This window comes from Lineus longissimus, chromosome 16 (genome assembly GCF_910592395.1).
Source record: "Lineus longissimus chromosome 16, tnLinLong1.2, whole genome shotgun sequence".
NCBI lineage: Eukaryota > Metazoa > Nemertea > Pilidiophora > Heteronemertea > Lineidae > Lineus > Lineus longissimus.
This window is the reverse complement of record NC_088323.1, coordinates 10,515,121-10,531,654: the sequence shown is the minus strand read 5'-3', so window position 1 is coordinate 10,531,654 and position 16,534 is coordinate 10,515,121. Positions and strand designations below refer to the sequence as shown.

The window sequence follows — 16,534 nt, the reverse complement described above, 5'->3', positions numbered from 1 at the left end:
GGTCAAATTGGTGGTCTATTGTGCTGTTTTAGTCAGAGGTAGCCCTTGATTATGAAGGGATTTTCAAATTAAGGTGACCATGGTCTTTTTATGTGCACAGCTCACCACAGCTTTCAATACTTGAGATGTATCTGAAGAGGCGCGCGGAACCTGACATAGCCTTACCAAGGAGCTGCTCACGGTGCTGAACTTCTAGCTTGCCTGTCGACTAAGTGCCTTTTTGACCGAGACATTGCTACATGTAGGAGGAGCACTCATTTTAAATTTATAGTAGTGATAGTACAGTTGGTTCGAGCCATTTGGAAGCCGACATATGAAGGCCTAGCTGGGTTCTCCTTCTTCTCCGTATAAAAAGGGGCATATTGCTGACTAAGGAACAAGGCATATTGACATTGCCTCATCATCTCTATGGGACCAATTGATATACTTTTATATGCACGCATACATCATGCCATTTCAGGGATTCGAGTCTGTGGACAATTGGTTTGATTAATTTGTCTCTTCGATATTGCTCCTTTATTGCATTAGATTTTCATCGCAATTCAATCTATTCAAGATATAGCCAATTTGAACCTGTCTGCGCCAAGGATAGATTGGTTCCAGATCGACTCACTAGGGATACGCAGTAGAGCACAATGTCATGAAAAACGACCCTTTGTATTGTAAATTCCAATCACCAGCAGGACAGGTCAAGTTCTCTCAATAAAATTAATTTTGTTGACTCCTGTAATCTCTACCTTATTGGAAAAAAAAGACAGTGGTGTTAGTCCCAAACTGGTAATTTCCTTTTTTTTTACCTCTGTTAAATCAGGATACCTCTCAATTACAGACAGCATTTTGTATCCTTGTGCTGTACAACCCAGCCTGGACATACCACAGTTGTCCATGGAGAAGTCTCATCCTCTGACACTTCTTTTCTGTAAAGCTACCGATACAACATACTGAACTAGGGATAACTTCCGTTGCCTCCTGTAATATTTACATACCATGGCTGATTAGTTCAATCATATTTCATCCAGCTGGCAGCTCTGCATTGGAAATGTTAGTGGTATAACGTGTTCTCTTGACCTTCAAACAGTAGTATAAAGCCGATATTTACTACTTTATACCCTCAGTCCTATAGGCCTATGTTATTAGGTCATCCAGCTGAGCGCCAGGCCCTTGGGCCTCTTGTTTTGGGAACTAGTCAGTTCACCAACAAAAATGAATTTTTCTGAAATATAGCTCTTTTAAAATTTAAAATTGACTGAAAAATAGAGTTCATAACAATTTAGTTTGAGAAATGTTAGTCAAATCACTCGGTGTTCACCATTTGACCTATCCCCCCCCCGCGAAATTTTTTTTTGCACGCTATTTTCCACACGTGCTTTTTCCTACGACCAATCAGCGCTTTGTTTTTGTTCTAATTTTATCCTCTGGCATTGTGCATTAATTAGACATAGCAAAAATGGCGGACAACGTAATCGTCACCTGTGACCACTGCCCAAAACAAGTGGTGAATACATCAGTTTTAGAGGTAAGTTAAGGCATGTTTAAGTGGATAGTTTTAGGTTTTTAGATGCAATACATCATGCTTAAACCGTGGGAAGTTTAAGAATATTTGGAGAAACTGGCACTTTTTTGACTTCTACTTTTCGTACAGCGATACGCAGTGATATTCGATAGAGTGCTTTGTACATTATCCATGTGCGTACATCGTATATAGGAAAAGTAATACTAGACAACAGAAACTTTGTTGCTGGTCTCCTTGGGCAAGGCACTTAATCACCAGTGCAGAGAGCAAGCATCAAGTCTTACAATATGGACATAGACATAGGTCTAAAGGGGACTTATGATGCGTCTTGTTAAATGTGCATGTATAGTAGGCCCTATAGGAGTCTGACTCACATAGTTAGGTCTATGGGGATGCACAGAGGTGCTGTCTCAGTACTACCGGTATCGAATTTTTGCTATTTTTCCCACAGGATATTCTACCAAATGGCTAGAGGCACTCTGTCTGCAGTTTTGAGAGCACACAAGATGGATCTTTCAAAGCAAAATTTCGCTTGGAGCTGTCAACAGAAAAGGAAGCAAAGGCATGGTTGAAGTCATTTGAAGAAACAAGCCTAAGCACATATCGGCTTCAAAGAACCTATTCAAACATACGAAACACGCACAGGAAAATTAAATAGAAGGTAGGCCTAGCTGACTACTAAGTATACGTCGCAGGTGTTCTGTGATGTAATGAATGGTGGGCATCATAAGTGGCATGATCAGCATTAGATAGAAACAACCACAGATGAGTAGTTGAAAGGCGGAGTGACCGTTGGCCTTGATATGTCAAGATGACATGTATAATGAAAACTGTTTGTCATTTAATTATTTTTTACCAATTTTGCAGGTTGATTTACGCTGCCAACACTGGGCACGCTCCAAGTCTTCTGAAACAGATCAGAAACAAGGGTAAAAAAACACCAACTGCCCTGCTACTTTAAGGTTGTTCATATTGAAAGATTCCTCCTCACAGAAACTTGATCCTTACGGGTAGGCTCCATCATGTATTAGGACCAGCTAGCTAACAATTTTTAGAGAAAGTTAAGTTTAATGAAATTGTTGAATCAGTTGAACCAAACACTGGATAGTATTACTGGACTCACAATTAGGTAATTGATCAAATGACTCGGAATTTAATAAACTCCATTCATCTGACTGACAAAATATTTATTTCCAGTGCCAAAGATCCTCATGATGCAAACTGTCACATGATAGTTGAACTTGAGCACAAACATAACCATCCGATTAACGCAGCAAATGCACTTCGCCATCGAGATGTCTCCGAAACAGTTGCTGACAAACTTTTAGACTTGTTCAAGCAAGGATAATTATTCACCTTCCAAAGCCCTAGAGTTGCATAAGTATGACTTACAGATGGAATACGGAGACGACTATGTCTTGAAGTGTGCTGATAGGTTCATCTGCCCTGATCTTCAATTTTGCTTTAGGTAAGCACATACTTGATCAAACCAGTCCAAAGTTTTACAAGTCTACTGTGTCATGGTCAAAGTGTACTGAAATGACATGGTGGCAGCTGCTACATATATATCAAAATATTCATTCCAGATTATACTACAAGGCCTTCAAGAGTCAGTATGGAGAACCAAAAGGGGAGCAGTGGCTTAAGATCCTGGAAAGTAAGCTGGAGCACAACAGTGACACCGGTCAGAAAAGTGCGGAGTCGAGAGTTGTTGGTGAGAAAGATGTTGCTGTGGCCATTGTGACCCCGTTAATGCGCCGTGTCCACGAACTGATTAAACATTCAGCAGAACTTGTATTTATTGATGCTTCAGGAAATATGGATCGTCAAAGCTGCCGGGTCTTTCTTATTCTTACGCAGGAGGTTTGCCATTGGGAGTACTTATTACCACCAGTGAAAGTACAGAAACAATCACCAGTGCACTTGAATTGTACAATTCTTTCTTGGATGACAAGGCATTTTACGGGAGAGGTCCCTCCCCTGGTCCTCAGCTCATAATGACTGATGATAGCGCAGCAGAGAGACAGGCACTGCAAGCTGTGTACCCAGAGGCCATCTTACTCTTGTGTGTCTTCCATGTATTGCAAGCTTTCTGGCGGTTTCTTTGGGATTCGAAAAATGGTGTTCGTAAGGAGGACAGACCCTCAATTCTTATGCTTCTGAAGGGAATGGTATATGCTGACAGTGTTGACGCTCTAGGAGAAAAGTACGAGGCTGCAGTGAGAAACCCAGTTCTTCGCCGCTATGAGAATGTTGCCAAGCATCTAATAGGCATTTATGGTAGGAGAAAGGAATGGGCAATTTGTCATTGGAGTGACCTAAGGGTTCGCAATAATGACACCAACAACTATGCGGAGGCAGCGATGCGTGTTTTGAAAGACCAAATACTGGACAGAACAACAGCCTACAGTGTTATACAGCTTGCTGACTTCATGATGACCAGACTGGAGTCCTACTTTGAAGGGCGCCTTCTGGACATATGCAACAATCGACTAGACCGTGCCAGTTATTCGCGATTCCTTCCACACACAGCAACAGGGAAGAAGATTGATGAAGATCGCATTGTCCAAACCAGCGAGATGACATTCACTGTCCAAAGTGAGACTGACAGCGATGCAACGTACACCGTGGACATGACAATTGGAGCATGCACCTGTCGGCTGGGAAAGACAGGTAAGAAGCGACAGGCGTTCACTAAATGTGACTTGGTTGACAAAAATATGGGATACATCAAAACCTATCAAAAGCAATAGAACATCCAAACACAGTTTGTTCTTGATCCATGTACATTATGTACTTTTGCCGTTTCAGGAGGTCCATGCAAGCACCAGTTCCTTGTCGTGAAAAAGTATGGTCTCTCCTGGAATTTCATCCCAAATCATGACTCATCAATGAGAAGATTGATATATCAGGTGGCAACTGGCAGCAGTACACCCCCAACTGAAGAATGGTTTCAATCACAGCGCAGACCATTGGTTGAAGTCCTGCCTCAAGTCAACAACACCGTTGAAGAAGCTTTTGAAGTTGAACAGAGTGCTCAAGTGGACATCGTGGAGGAAATGGTTCCAGTCAGACTGGACCATGGTGATGATGCCATGGAATCTGAGAGTCAACCACCTGCAGATATGGAAGACAAAGGTTTTGACTCATCCTCAATGGCATCTCTTACTCTGCAGCGTACACTTCAGAACAGGTTTGACATGAGAGGCCTCAATAGACCACATCCGTCAACAACAAACTTGGATCAAGGCCTGCCAGCAGGAAGCACATTGTTGAATGACCTGAAGGGTGTGTTCTCTGACTTTGAAGAGCACTACAGAGCAAACCCAGATTACTTTAAAAAACCATTGAGAACCTTTGTAAGACAAGCTGAATCGTTAACCACCAACTCGGCTCTTGGGTCAGCTCGGCAAGTATTGGCAAGTATTCAGGTGCTGGCACTGCCATGGGCAAACGTAAGGTGAAGGGCATGGTAAGTTGCAAAACTATTGGTGTCCAACCCACCGCCCTTGCGAGAAGGAAAGTTATGGGTGGCACTAAACACCGCCTAGGGAGTGGTAGGCCCTGTAAACTTGATGGTAAAGAAAATGTGAAGCCTAAAAAATGGAAACAGGTTGTCGCGCCGCTGTCTTCCCAAGTGCTTCCTAGGCGCAAAGCTCCGCATAATTTAGCCAGGTGTGTTCAAAATAATGAAGTACTGGGGAAGACCCATTCAGCTAAGCTGTAATTCTGCCAGTAATCCTGCTACAGGTTTTCTGCGTCTTCATCTGTTAATGGCAGTATGAGAACCTTGTTCACAAATGGGTTTACTTTGTATTTTTGTAACAATTCTGGTTTTATTTTACATGTAACCTAGCTCAGGGCGCTCAGGATAACAGCAAATACAATGGCAGTCTGTTAAGTAATAAAAATTACAATTGATTACCAATTAGTCAGTGTTATGTTTGATTCACACATTTGATTTCAGTGAATGCTTAGTAAAAAGGTCACTGTTGCTCCTCTTATTGGTGAGGTTTCACTTCAAGAGAGTTGCTGATGATTTAGGCAACAACCCACAACAACTGTGGTCTTGTTAGCAAAGCTTGGTCTTGTTCACGAGGTTGGCCCCAGACTTTGTTTAAGTCACAGTCCATTGAAATCTGCCCATCCCATCCCTTAGTAGAATTCCCCTTAGTCGATCAAAACAAATGCCCGTGTCTGAGGCTATTTATGTCCCCGCAAACATTGCTGAAGACTGCCAAGGGCAATTCCCGAAGAAATGACATCATCGCTTCGGTCAGAGGATAAAATTAGAACATAAACAAAGCGCTGATTGGTCGAAGGAAAAAGCACGTGTGGAAAATAGCGTGCAAAAAAAAAAATTTCGCATCCCGCCCATCATCCGAGGGCTGTGTTTTTCAGTAGGCGTAACCAAATAATTAGCGGGTTGAGCAAGCACAGGGTTTTACACCTCCTTCAGGTTGAGGATATTCGCCTATCACAACTGACACTGCTTGTTCCCCTTGCTCCTCTAACACATTATAGTATTTGGGAAAATCAGGCATGTGTTAGAAAAGCAGAAACAAGGCACCACCAGACCTTCGGTGTAATGGGTGGGTGGTTACAATCACTGCACTTTGCAAATGTAGCCTCAACCTCATCAGATGTCTGCACTGGTAGTATATGGGTGACTGCAGTCTACGATTGACCTATTTAGCATTGCCCTAGTTATCAGAGTGATGTTGACCTTGAGATCCAAGGCCTTGACCTAGAAAGTGAAGGAATGATTTGAGTCTAACCTTGAAAGTAAGACAGGTGTTTTGGTCCATGTCTTTGGTGAAGGTTATATTTCAAATCAAATAGGTCATCACATTAGAAACTAGGTTGCCGAGGTCACCATAGTCTGCAGTCACCGATGTCTACCTTTATTGGATCTAAAAGAATATGACAGGTTTGAATACAGACCATCAAAACAACACCAACTAAACCTAATGTTACAATACAAAGTGAAGCGATCTAGTTGCCTGTAAAGAGCTAAAAGAAGTTTTAAAATATCCATGTTGTTCTGTGTTACATAGTTGTAAAGTCCAAACCTCCTGATGCTGCAATGTCATGTGTCTTTGTATCCATTTCACAAACATCGTCCACATCATCGTCGTCATCATTGCCATCCGCGTTTTTAAGGCTCTGAATCAGTTTGATTTCATCCATGAGTGCATCACTCCAATCAGTGGAGGTTTTGTTCAACAGATATCGAGGTGTACGTGTAATTTCGACGCCTAGTCCAAGGGCAGTTTCAGCAAGGCGTATGGTAAAGAAGTGAATATTAATGTTTTTCTTAGCACGTTCGAGAAAGTCCATGCGAACTTTAAGTTGCTGTTCAGAAAAGTCCTCATCCATACAGCAAATATGGTCAAGTTGACTGGGCCATTCGTTTGCACAACCTGCGCATTCGAGTTTCGTGTAAATTTCGGTGTATTGCGTTACATATGCTCCGAGCACTTGAATGGTCATCCTGCCCAAAGGTGTTGTCATCAGGGAATCTTCGCAGGTGTGTTGATCAAAAGTCTTTGAAAGTTCACACCACTTGGGTATGCTGAGAAACACGCCAAACTTGGTTGGTTTGTGTGGATTGTATAGCCCTGCTGCTAGTGCAGCCGTTGGTGTGTCAATCACCTCTTGTTGTGTGAAATAGCGCCGAAGGTCAACGTTCATTCTGTTGTTGAAGTATTTGGTTGAAACGAACACGTTCTCCTCCAACAACCACTGGTCGTCGACGTTGCCCTTAATCTTTCTGGCGATGACATCCACAAGGTTCCTCAGGTTGAGAAAACCAGGCTTGGAGAGCCGTTTCCATTTCGGCCCGTGTGAAATGGTAACACCCCGTTCGTCGGAACTGAAGCGTAAGGGTAAGGCATGGTTCGATACCTGGCTGATACACGGTACAGGGCTGGCGACGGTGGCATCTTTCTCGAGGTTGTAAGGGGTGCGTGCCACTGTTTTCTTTCCCTTCTTGGGCGCACTCAACAGTTCAATCGAAGGACGTCCTGCTTTACGTTTACCAAGGTTAGGCGTTTCAAGCCCAGATGATGACGCTACAGTGGACTTGGGTGTTGAATCAGTCTGCATCGGGGTGACGTCTTTGTTCATGACGTCTGTCGCTGCTGCAGCTGCCTTGTTGTTGTTGGCGTTGGTATTCATCTTGGCTCTCTTTCTCTCTCAGAAGTGTGTGTGATGGACCTCATACGATGGACTGTTTATATAGCGGCACGTCGAATGTAGAATGATTCTGATTGGTTAACCCAATTAGGATAACGGGCGATGATTGTGTGTATGCGATGACGTCAAACGTATGAAAAGTGGCCCAGATACGTGTCCTTGACATGTATGTTAAGCCATGTCGGTCATGGTCGATGTTTCATTCCGGATTTCGGATGATTTGCCTTGTTGCAATGTCTTGTAGTAGGATTCGTAATATTCTGCGATGCCTCCCTGTCCTTCTACAAAGCTTAGCAGAAGTGTGATGGCCTCTGCTGATAATTGTAGAATCCTCCAAACTTCTGGTGGAATGTTGATCTTTTTCTCGTCGTCATCGATTTGAATTCTGACGTGCTCTTTGTCCTTCCAAATGGCAAGGGTGACTTTGGGCGTTAGATACAACGTCATGTTCGGTGACTTCTGTTTCGTCTTGCCATCTCCTTTTTGCCTCTTTTTATTCTCGGTGTGTTTGTCATCCTCCAGTGTGAGGGGTGCTAGACGTTTTTTCGTTAACTGAGCCTCTGCCATGATGAGATCTTTATGCGAAGTATGACACGCTATCAGGACACGGTTCTTTTATGACAGAGTTCGATGTGTTTTCACGTGTTTGATTGGTTGCAGCGCTATTTAGCTTGATAATATGCAAAGGTGCGTTTGAGATACTGACCTATTTTCTTATCATTGAGTTCAAGGTCATTGTTGTTGTTGTTGAAACCTGCTAAAATGCTCTCGAGGGAGTGATTCTGAGCTCTTTTTACTAAGAAGTAAAGACAATACTGGCCGCAAAACAGCGAAAATGGATATTGCAAAACTTTACTAGAGTAGGTCCACACAGCTGTATTTCTCTGTATAAACCTTGTAATGTGTTTATCTCTGGGTGGCAAACCGTATGAGTCAAAAAAAGATGCCTCTGTGTTTACCATTGATTTGCAAACAGACCCAATGTTCGCCTTCTTTTCGCATGGGCTGTGTGTTGACTATGTAGGCGGCTGGCTGGATGGGTGTTAACGCATTTAGGTAACTGATCCAGGGCATAAACGCCTTTGAATTGTTTCTTCTATTTCGGATGCGTAGTCGCCAGATATTCTAATTGAAGGGTATTCATTGGAAATCCTTGATGATGTTTCTGGCCCTATCAATTTCTATGACATTATCGAATTCTGCATAAACGAAAACGGACATGGTTTCTGTCAAGGCTTCAGCGAATTTCAGATCTAAGCAGAGATTTCCTTCCTTAACGAGGTTAACGTGATTGCCGTCCTCCCTATCGGGCGACAGATCAAATACCCAGAGAGTGTAACCTTTTCTGTAGCTTTCACATGTGATGTCGTTGCCGTTGTCATCGTGAATATTCCCGGTTTCGCTGAACATGGTCATGTATGATTTGATATAATTGTTTTTAGTGCCAAAAGCAGGAGTCAGTGGCTGTGCTGGATATGTCCTGCTATCCGCCTCGATGCTGATGAAATTGAGATCATTGTGCTTCAGATTGAATGGGTTGTTATTCTTTGCGCCCACCTGAGCAGCATTTTCGGTCATGAAAACAATCACTCTCCTAGGAACTTGCCCCAAAAACACGTTGTCTCTAGTGATAGTTTGTGTGCCTGTGTTAACCGAAAATATCTTTACTTCGACCCTTCGTATGGGATACCTTGCATTTGTAGTGTTTAGAGCTTTAGCGTGTGCTGTTAAGACAGCCGGGTTGGGTTTAACTTGCTGCACTAAAAGGATGGCTTTCGTAATCTTAGTGACCTCAGTGCCGAGATCGAACATGAGAAAGAATGTGTTTTTCGTGCGATTCAATCTTATTTTCATGTCCACACCATTGAGTAAGTAACGATTTTGATGGCACAAATCAAGATGCAATCTGCCAAACAAATCAAGTTGTCTGCTTTTGGCGATAAATTGGGCCCTTGTTTTGAAGCCGCTGTTAGTGTCAGCTGCTGTAGTATCGACCTTTTCAAATTTACCGGGCTCGTCAGCAAACCATAGACCCGCTTGAAGTTGACTTTTCTTGACTTGTTCGCCATAGGACAGCAACGTTTCAATGTAGGCCCTATACGGGTATGTGTTATTAGCAGATGTGACCAATTGCCCGTTTAATGATAAATCAATCTGACTGAATAAGGTGTACAGCAGATTGTTGACAGGCCCAACCTTTGCATTTTCTTCCAGATCAGTACCATCAGCCTTGGTAACTTTGAGTTCGAGATAAAGATGCGTCTTAGCCAAATCAATGTATTCATCTCCGCGATTAGAGACAAAAACTGCAATAAGCGTATCATCGGTAAGCGATCCTAGAGGTAAATATTCGATGTGCTGCGACTTTTCAATGCTTGTAAGCGTTGGCGGTAAGGAAAACAATTCAAGGTCATTGTTTGTGCATTCACAGGAGCCAACTTGCATCATTTTGACGTGTTAGTTAGCCGAAGATATCAGATGCTGTCTTTGTTTTAGATGCTCTCCGCCGCTTGGCCTGTCTAAGACTGGTGAGAGGCGTAGCCGCTTTCCGCTTTTTATTCGAGCCGCTAGGCCTTTTTTGGGACAAATCCCTAACGGAAGAAAGCATGTTTCTCCCGATATTCTTGCCAGCTTCAATGGTCCTTTCTTTGGCCGCTTCTTTGATATTTCTTCCCTTGAGCAAATCGCCCGCAAATTGAGCCCCCGATTGCAGCAGCGATTTTCCCGCGGTTTTTGCCGCCGATTTCAGCAGTGGGATAGCCATTTTTGCCAAACCCGAAAACAGGCCCCCTTACCGTGCCCTTTTTGAACGTGCGAACCAATAAAAACAGGAAAGCCCCCACCGCCTTTTTGCATATAGTTGGCTTCATAGCAGCGAGGATCGCAAATGTACAATCAATCAATCAATCAAAATTAACGTATTTAAGGTGCCAGACTCCACAAAATGTGATCAACGACACTTTTCTCATTGTTTTTTCTGCAGAAGTGAAGTACAATGTCAACGCGTCCTTTCTCAAATGGTACAGGATCTCCGAGGTCTGTCCTTATATCGATTTCGAGGGTGCCATTTGTAGATTTGCTGACAGGGAAATAGTGAATATTTTGAAACGATTTTCTAATAGTGTCACCCTGCTTACCTTCAGTGGTTATTGCACGGAGTAAGGGGGTTAATACGTCGCCAACGAGTTGATATTGAAGTACATCGCTATATATGTATAAACTGTGAAAATCACCGTGTAATTCCGTTTTAAAAGGCGCAGTTGTATTCCCTGCAATAGAAACGCTGTCCTGATTGTAGCCTAACATGCGCGTAAGAGATTTTGTCATGGACATCGCTCTTCCAGCAGGCATGATAAAAGACACCTTCTCTGTGGAATCGTCGTATTTGAGAAAAAAACGGTGATCCTGTTCAACGCCTGCATCAAGTGTTTTTTTAATTTGTTCATTAACAAGCAGTATCAACTTAGCAATGTCGGAATAGTGTCCGACTGGCAGCGTACACGGTTTCCAAGCCAGCGGTATCTTGCCAGTTTCTGGGTCGGGATCATCGCTGATTGGTATATAGATATGAAAAACATTATCGGTTGCGTTGATTTTGCTCCAGGAGTGCGGATATTGGACCTCCGCCAGACCGACCTTCCAGTTTTCAGCCGAGTCAAGATCGATAGGCGTGTTGAGTTTGGTGATGTAATGACCTATTGTATTATCGGGAAAGAACTTCAGCGAACTATTGCACGGTAAAGAGACATAGAAATGTTCGTTAAAAGTGGTCATTTCTCCTTAATTGGGAAAACGTGTCTTGGCTAATGCAGCCGTATGTTCGGGTAACGTAGGATTCGGTAGCAGGTAGCCTAAACAGCTACTCAGGAGAGAGATCCACACAGTACTCTCACCGTTGGCAATAGCTATATTAATGAGGGCTGTGATAATCACGATGTAAATAATGATAACTTGAGCGAAAAAAATTATCTCTGGTTTGGGAATGTTATGACCGAATAGTTTCCAATTCTTTTGTAGGGGCGCGCTCAAATCGCTAACATCCCCGTCATTCTTTTCTGCTCCAGGTGACATTGCCGTGTTGTGTGTAATGATATACCAAACGTGTAGGCACGCATAGACGTGATTACAGGCGTTGAAAGTTCGCCTTACTCACCCAACTGTTGAACTTAGAGGGGTAGCCGTCCCATTTAACAAGGTATTCTTTGGTTCGACCCCCACCCCGTTCTGCAAGTATTCGTTCGATTTTATAGGTTTTTTCAGGTCTTACATGCACCTTCTGCAATTCCTTTTCGTAGAAAGTGCCTTGAATGTTTTCACCCTGCACGTCCTGAACTGTATACACGGGAGGGCGTGCTTTAATACGCCTTTTTATAGTGAAGATTTCTGTTGACCAGTTAGGTAAATAGGATTTTTCGAATAACATTTTTGTCTTACCGATTCTAACGTGGTCTCCAACATTAAATTTTAATTTGAAATCGTTCAAATACATGTCTTCTCTTGAATAGAGCGTATGCCATATATCCGACGCATTTACCTCCGTCACCTCACTTGACGCAAGGGCCAAAAGCACCGCGTAGCGGCAAAAAACCAAAGCTGGCGAAACATTTATAACGGGTCACCGTCACTTATTATTGGACTTAAAGCGCATTTACGGGGTTGCAACTATTTTGGTTTATAGTGTCACCAGGAAAGAAAAGCATGCGACCTAACGCCGATCTATTTGTATAAAGTGATAATTGGAAGGTATATAGTAGGAAATATCAATAAAATAATCATTCCATGTCGTATTTTGAGGGCATTTTTGATTGTAAAAAATATATGTGTACGTCACCGGAGTCTCTGCAATGATAATTTCATCACAGCAGTCTCGCGCAAGTAGAAGTTCTTTACCTATTAGTTCTTCACTTATTAGTCTGGCGGAAAGCCAGACGTTTTCCATTACGATTTCACTACGATGTTTGACCAGAAGGAGCAGTGCGCGAGATATGCTAATGAGCAGACTTCCCTCGCTTGAGTTTCGGAAGAATGTTCCATATCGCGCTAAGCTGACCACTGCTGACCATGACAGGCGTGCATTGGACTGGTACAGGTTGGAACTGAACATTGAATATGCTGGTGGTGACGCTTTCTGATGAGAAGTTGGTCGTGACTGATGCAGTATCCTTGGACTTGTCCACAGCATCGTTCAATCATTGCTCTCTGAGCTGGCTTGATTCTGTACTTAGCACGTACATAAACAAGTAAGAGGTGCTGTCCTGGGTTCATGTCATGCTGCTTTGTCCCACATGATTGCCAAGTAGAGGCGTCCTCAAACCATTTTGAACTGAAGAAGCAATGTGCATTTACTGTCATCCCAAGCATGAGGCGCCATGTGCCGTGGTGAAGTTCAGTTGGTGCATGTGCAGGTGGAGCAGGTGGGAGGTGGTCACGCCTGGTGACGAGTATTATATTGTCATTGTCATTAGACCTTGGAAGTGTTTGTAGGTCATTGACTGTGTTAATTGTAATAGCCTGTATATCCGGTACAGAAGCCCTGCAGCGATGTAGCTAACTGTTCATGGATACTGTTGGAATTGGATGTTGGTTGCAGGGAATCTAGAGCCTGTCGTTCCTTTTGCGTTAGGTCTTTGCTGCAGTTGGAATGAATGAAACGCTGGATGGCAGTGGTGAGGTGACGTTGTGGTGCGACGTTGACTGTAGATTTCCATACAGCTGTAAGTAAGGCCTCATATAAGTGGGTGCTGTTCATGAATGCCGTGATCAGTGCATATTTGAATTTGCCCAGTGGCCTGGCAATGTGGTGGCCAAGAAATTGTGCTGGTGAAATAAGAAATGGGGAGTGCCCACTTGCTGTGGCTGGATGTACAATAATCGCACAGTCCTTGGGTTCAGCAGAAACTGTTGAAGGATCACCTTCAGCTCGGTTGAGGCCAGTGCTACGTGTTTTAGCATTATTATATGCCTGTGAAAGCAGGAATGCATCTTCGACATGGACATATGTCCCTGAATCTTTATGTTCTTGGACAAGGTGTGGTGGGGGTTTGCGGTCATGGGCGGAGTAGTGTTGGAGGAGTGGTGACACAGTTGTCGCCAAATGTGAACTTTGCTGAGCGAAATGTTTTATTTCTGGACGATTTGCCAGCACGAGACCTTTAGCCAGGGCTATATCCTCACTCGTGTGGTATGTGTCGACCTTTGGTACGATTTTGAATGTTGATAAACCTGCGGTGCTGCCTGTTTGCTGGTAAACGGGAAAGGATGTATTGCAGGAGTTGGACTGACCAGTACGAATGTTGTTGCCAGTTATGACTGCAGGTGCCATAACATCTGGAGCCAAGGGAGCCACATTTCTCAGAATGGGGTTGGAAGGCACATGTAACCAGGCCATGTCTGAGTGAGCATGTACTGATGGAGCACACATCAATATACAGAGGGTGTTGTCCTTGTCTACCAAAAGAGTGGGAGCTGCTGTCCACTGTGAGTCATGGTGGGGTTTTAACCAATCGGAACGAGCACCACTGAAGAAATATGGATCAGCATCAAATGATTTAAAGTGTTCCGCAATCCTACTGAAGAAGTGGACTGCTGGGACAGCTCGCAGTTTACCACGATGCAGATCATCCGGGAACATGAAGCAACCCATAGGACACCTAACAATTGGGTAACAGAATTCGTTCAGGGCTGAAGTTAACTGACCCAGTTGACCACTTTGTATGCATTCATGGAAAGTGCCCAGTTGTTTAGTAACATCCTGAAAATGTGGCTGCAGGTGTTGGGATCGTTGCATTTCAGCTGTCAATGTCCAGCACTGGTAGCCACGAGTCTCTGAGGGGGTGAGGAAGGAAGTGCATAAGTGTTTCACTATTTGCATACCCAGGTTTACTGAGGCATGTCCATACCACAGCAGGCCAACAATCCGTTCATGTAGCAGTCCGGAGTTTCTGTGTTCGAGGGCAGACAGAGGAGCAGCATTGATGACAAACCAGCTGACCAGGTACCATACCAGATTTGTCACCATATTGGCGCTTGATGATATGTTCGTTGTACGAATTGTCTGCATTTAATTCCTTTAGAGTGATGGGGTAGTGAAGAGTTGATGTGCGATGGCAGATAGCACAGTTGTTGCGTTGCATGACAGCTGAAAATGAATGTGATATCATAGAACTGAGGCGTTTGCAATGAGACTATAGGTGAAGTAGAAGCAAGGAGTGAAATGGGCCATCTTCCAGTGACTAATATACAGAGTAAGGGCACTGGGTGTTGTTAGATTCAGCATTGAATGTATTCCTCGTACAAGCGTGAATAGTGTGGACATACAGTGAGAGGTGAGAGACCCCTATTGACTACTTCTTGTAACTTTATCTTGGATATTATATTAGTATTGAACTTCTAGCCATGGAATATGAAGAAATTGAAGTTGTAGGCATGGAATATGAAAAATTATTCAACGGTGAAAGACATTATTCCATGAGGCTTTGCCGTGATTGCAAAGGAAGCGACACGATTGGTTCACATGCTAATGAGGTATGATAATGATATTTACCTCTATAATGCTACTTGGATAGCGACTGTGTCATTGATTGCAACAGTGGTCTATGTCAATGTGTGCCTGTAATGTCAATGAAAGTATGATGAGGTGATGACGATAGTGCAATTATTAAATATTGGCAAGAGATCATACTACAACATAGGTCTTGTTTTTGACAGATGACTGTGCGACATTCCCATTGGGTCTTGTTAGAGTCAGCGCTGCATGTATTCCTTGTACAAGCTTGAATAGTTGTGACGGACTTTGAGGGGTGAGAGACCCCTATCGGCTACTTCGTCTAACTTTATCTTGCCTACCTAGCTGCTAGCAATAGTGCCCCTTTATCAAGACTGAAACCCACTGTGCGGGGCTAAGAAATTACCTTTATAATCCTAGTTGGATAACCACTGTGTAGATGATTTGAAGAGTGCTCTGTGGATGTGTGCCTGTAATGTCAATGAAAGTATCATGAGGTGATGACGATAGTGGAATGACGAAATATTGGAAAGAGATCTATTCCTAGAAGAACATATGTCCTGTTTTGACTAGGTGTCGCATTTTAGAATCAGCAGTGAGCACTGTGTGTAACATGGTGGAGGCAGCGGAGATAATAACTGTGTCGAAAGTATTGTTGTAGGGCCTTCCCTAGGCCCATGGGGTTAAATTTACAATCCACGATTGAAAAGACGTAGTTTGATCGCATTCAACTATAAATCCATTGAACAGTTGTGTTCCTTTAGTCAACCGATGACCTTTTGTTGGGCCATGATCGGGGATTGTAAACTGTAAATGTATTATGGACTGGGAGACGGGGGAAACACAAGTGAAATAGACTAAAACAAGTGATTTTGGGGCTTTGGTTTAGACGCATGCGCCACATGCGCCATGCGGGATTATACGGTTCATGTGAACTTGTTGACATCTACATGATCTAGTGCTGTTATTGGTCATGGTACATGGTGGTAGGCCTAATCATCATGCCTATATGTTTCAGGAAAAGCTCGGAGTAAAATGAACTGCCGATGAATAATGATGTTGTTCATGTTTACCATGTTTACTAGTACATAGCCATAGGGTATGCACTGGCCAGTGCACTTTCTGCATGTCGTCATGGTCATGTACGTGATACCTTGCATATTTTGTTTTTTGAATGCGCATGCTTTTTGGGCAAAATCACTTGTACCAACACTAATGAATAATGTCTTCTTATCCCTATGACTCCATACACAGTGAGGGCATTGTCCCATTCCCATCAAATGGTAACTTATTGTACCGTATTAGGGTGGAAGTTGGGG

General features: G+C 43.3%; 1 protein-coding gene and 1 pseudogene across 1 annotated transcript; one reads left to right on the top strand and one right to left on the bottom strand.

The window, feature by feature from the left end:
• The first annotated feature begins 1,447 nt into the window (after nt 1-1,447).
• Nucleotides 1,448-4,096, top strand: LOC135500146 (uncharacterized; annotated as a pseudogene).
• A 4,755-nt stretch (nt 4,097-8,851) lies between these two features.
• On the bottom strand, nt 8,852-10,159 carry LOC135500145 (uncharacterized protein F54H12.2-like). The gene has a single exon (XM_064791393.1). The coding sequence runs from the start codon at nt 10,157-10,159 to the stop codon at nt 8,852-8,854; it is 1,308 nt and encodes a 435-aa protein (XP_064647463.1).
• Nucleotides 10,160-16,534: the final 6,375 nt, after the last annotated feature.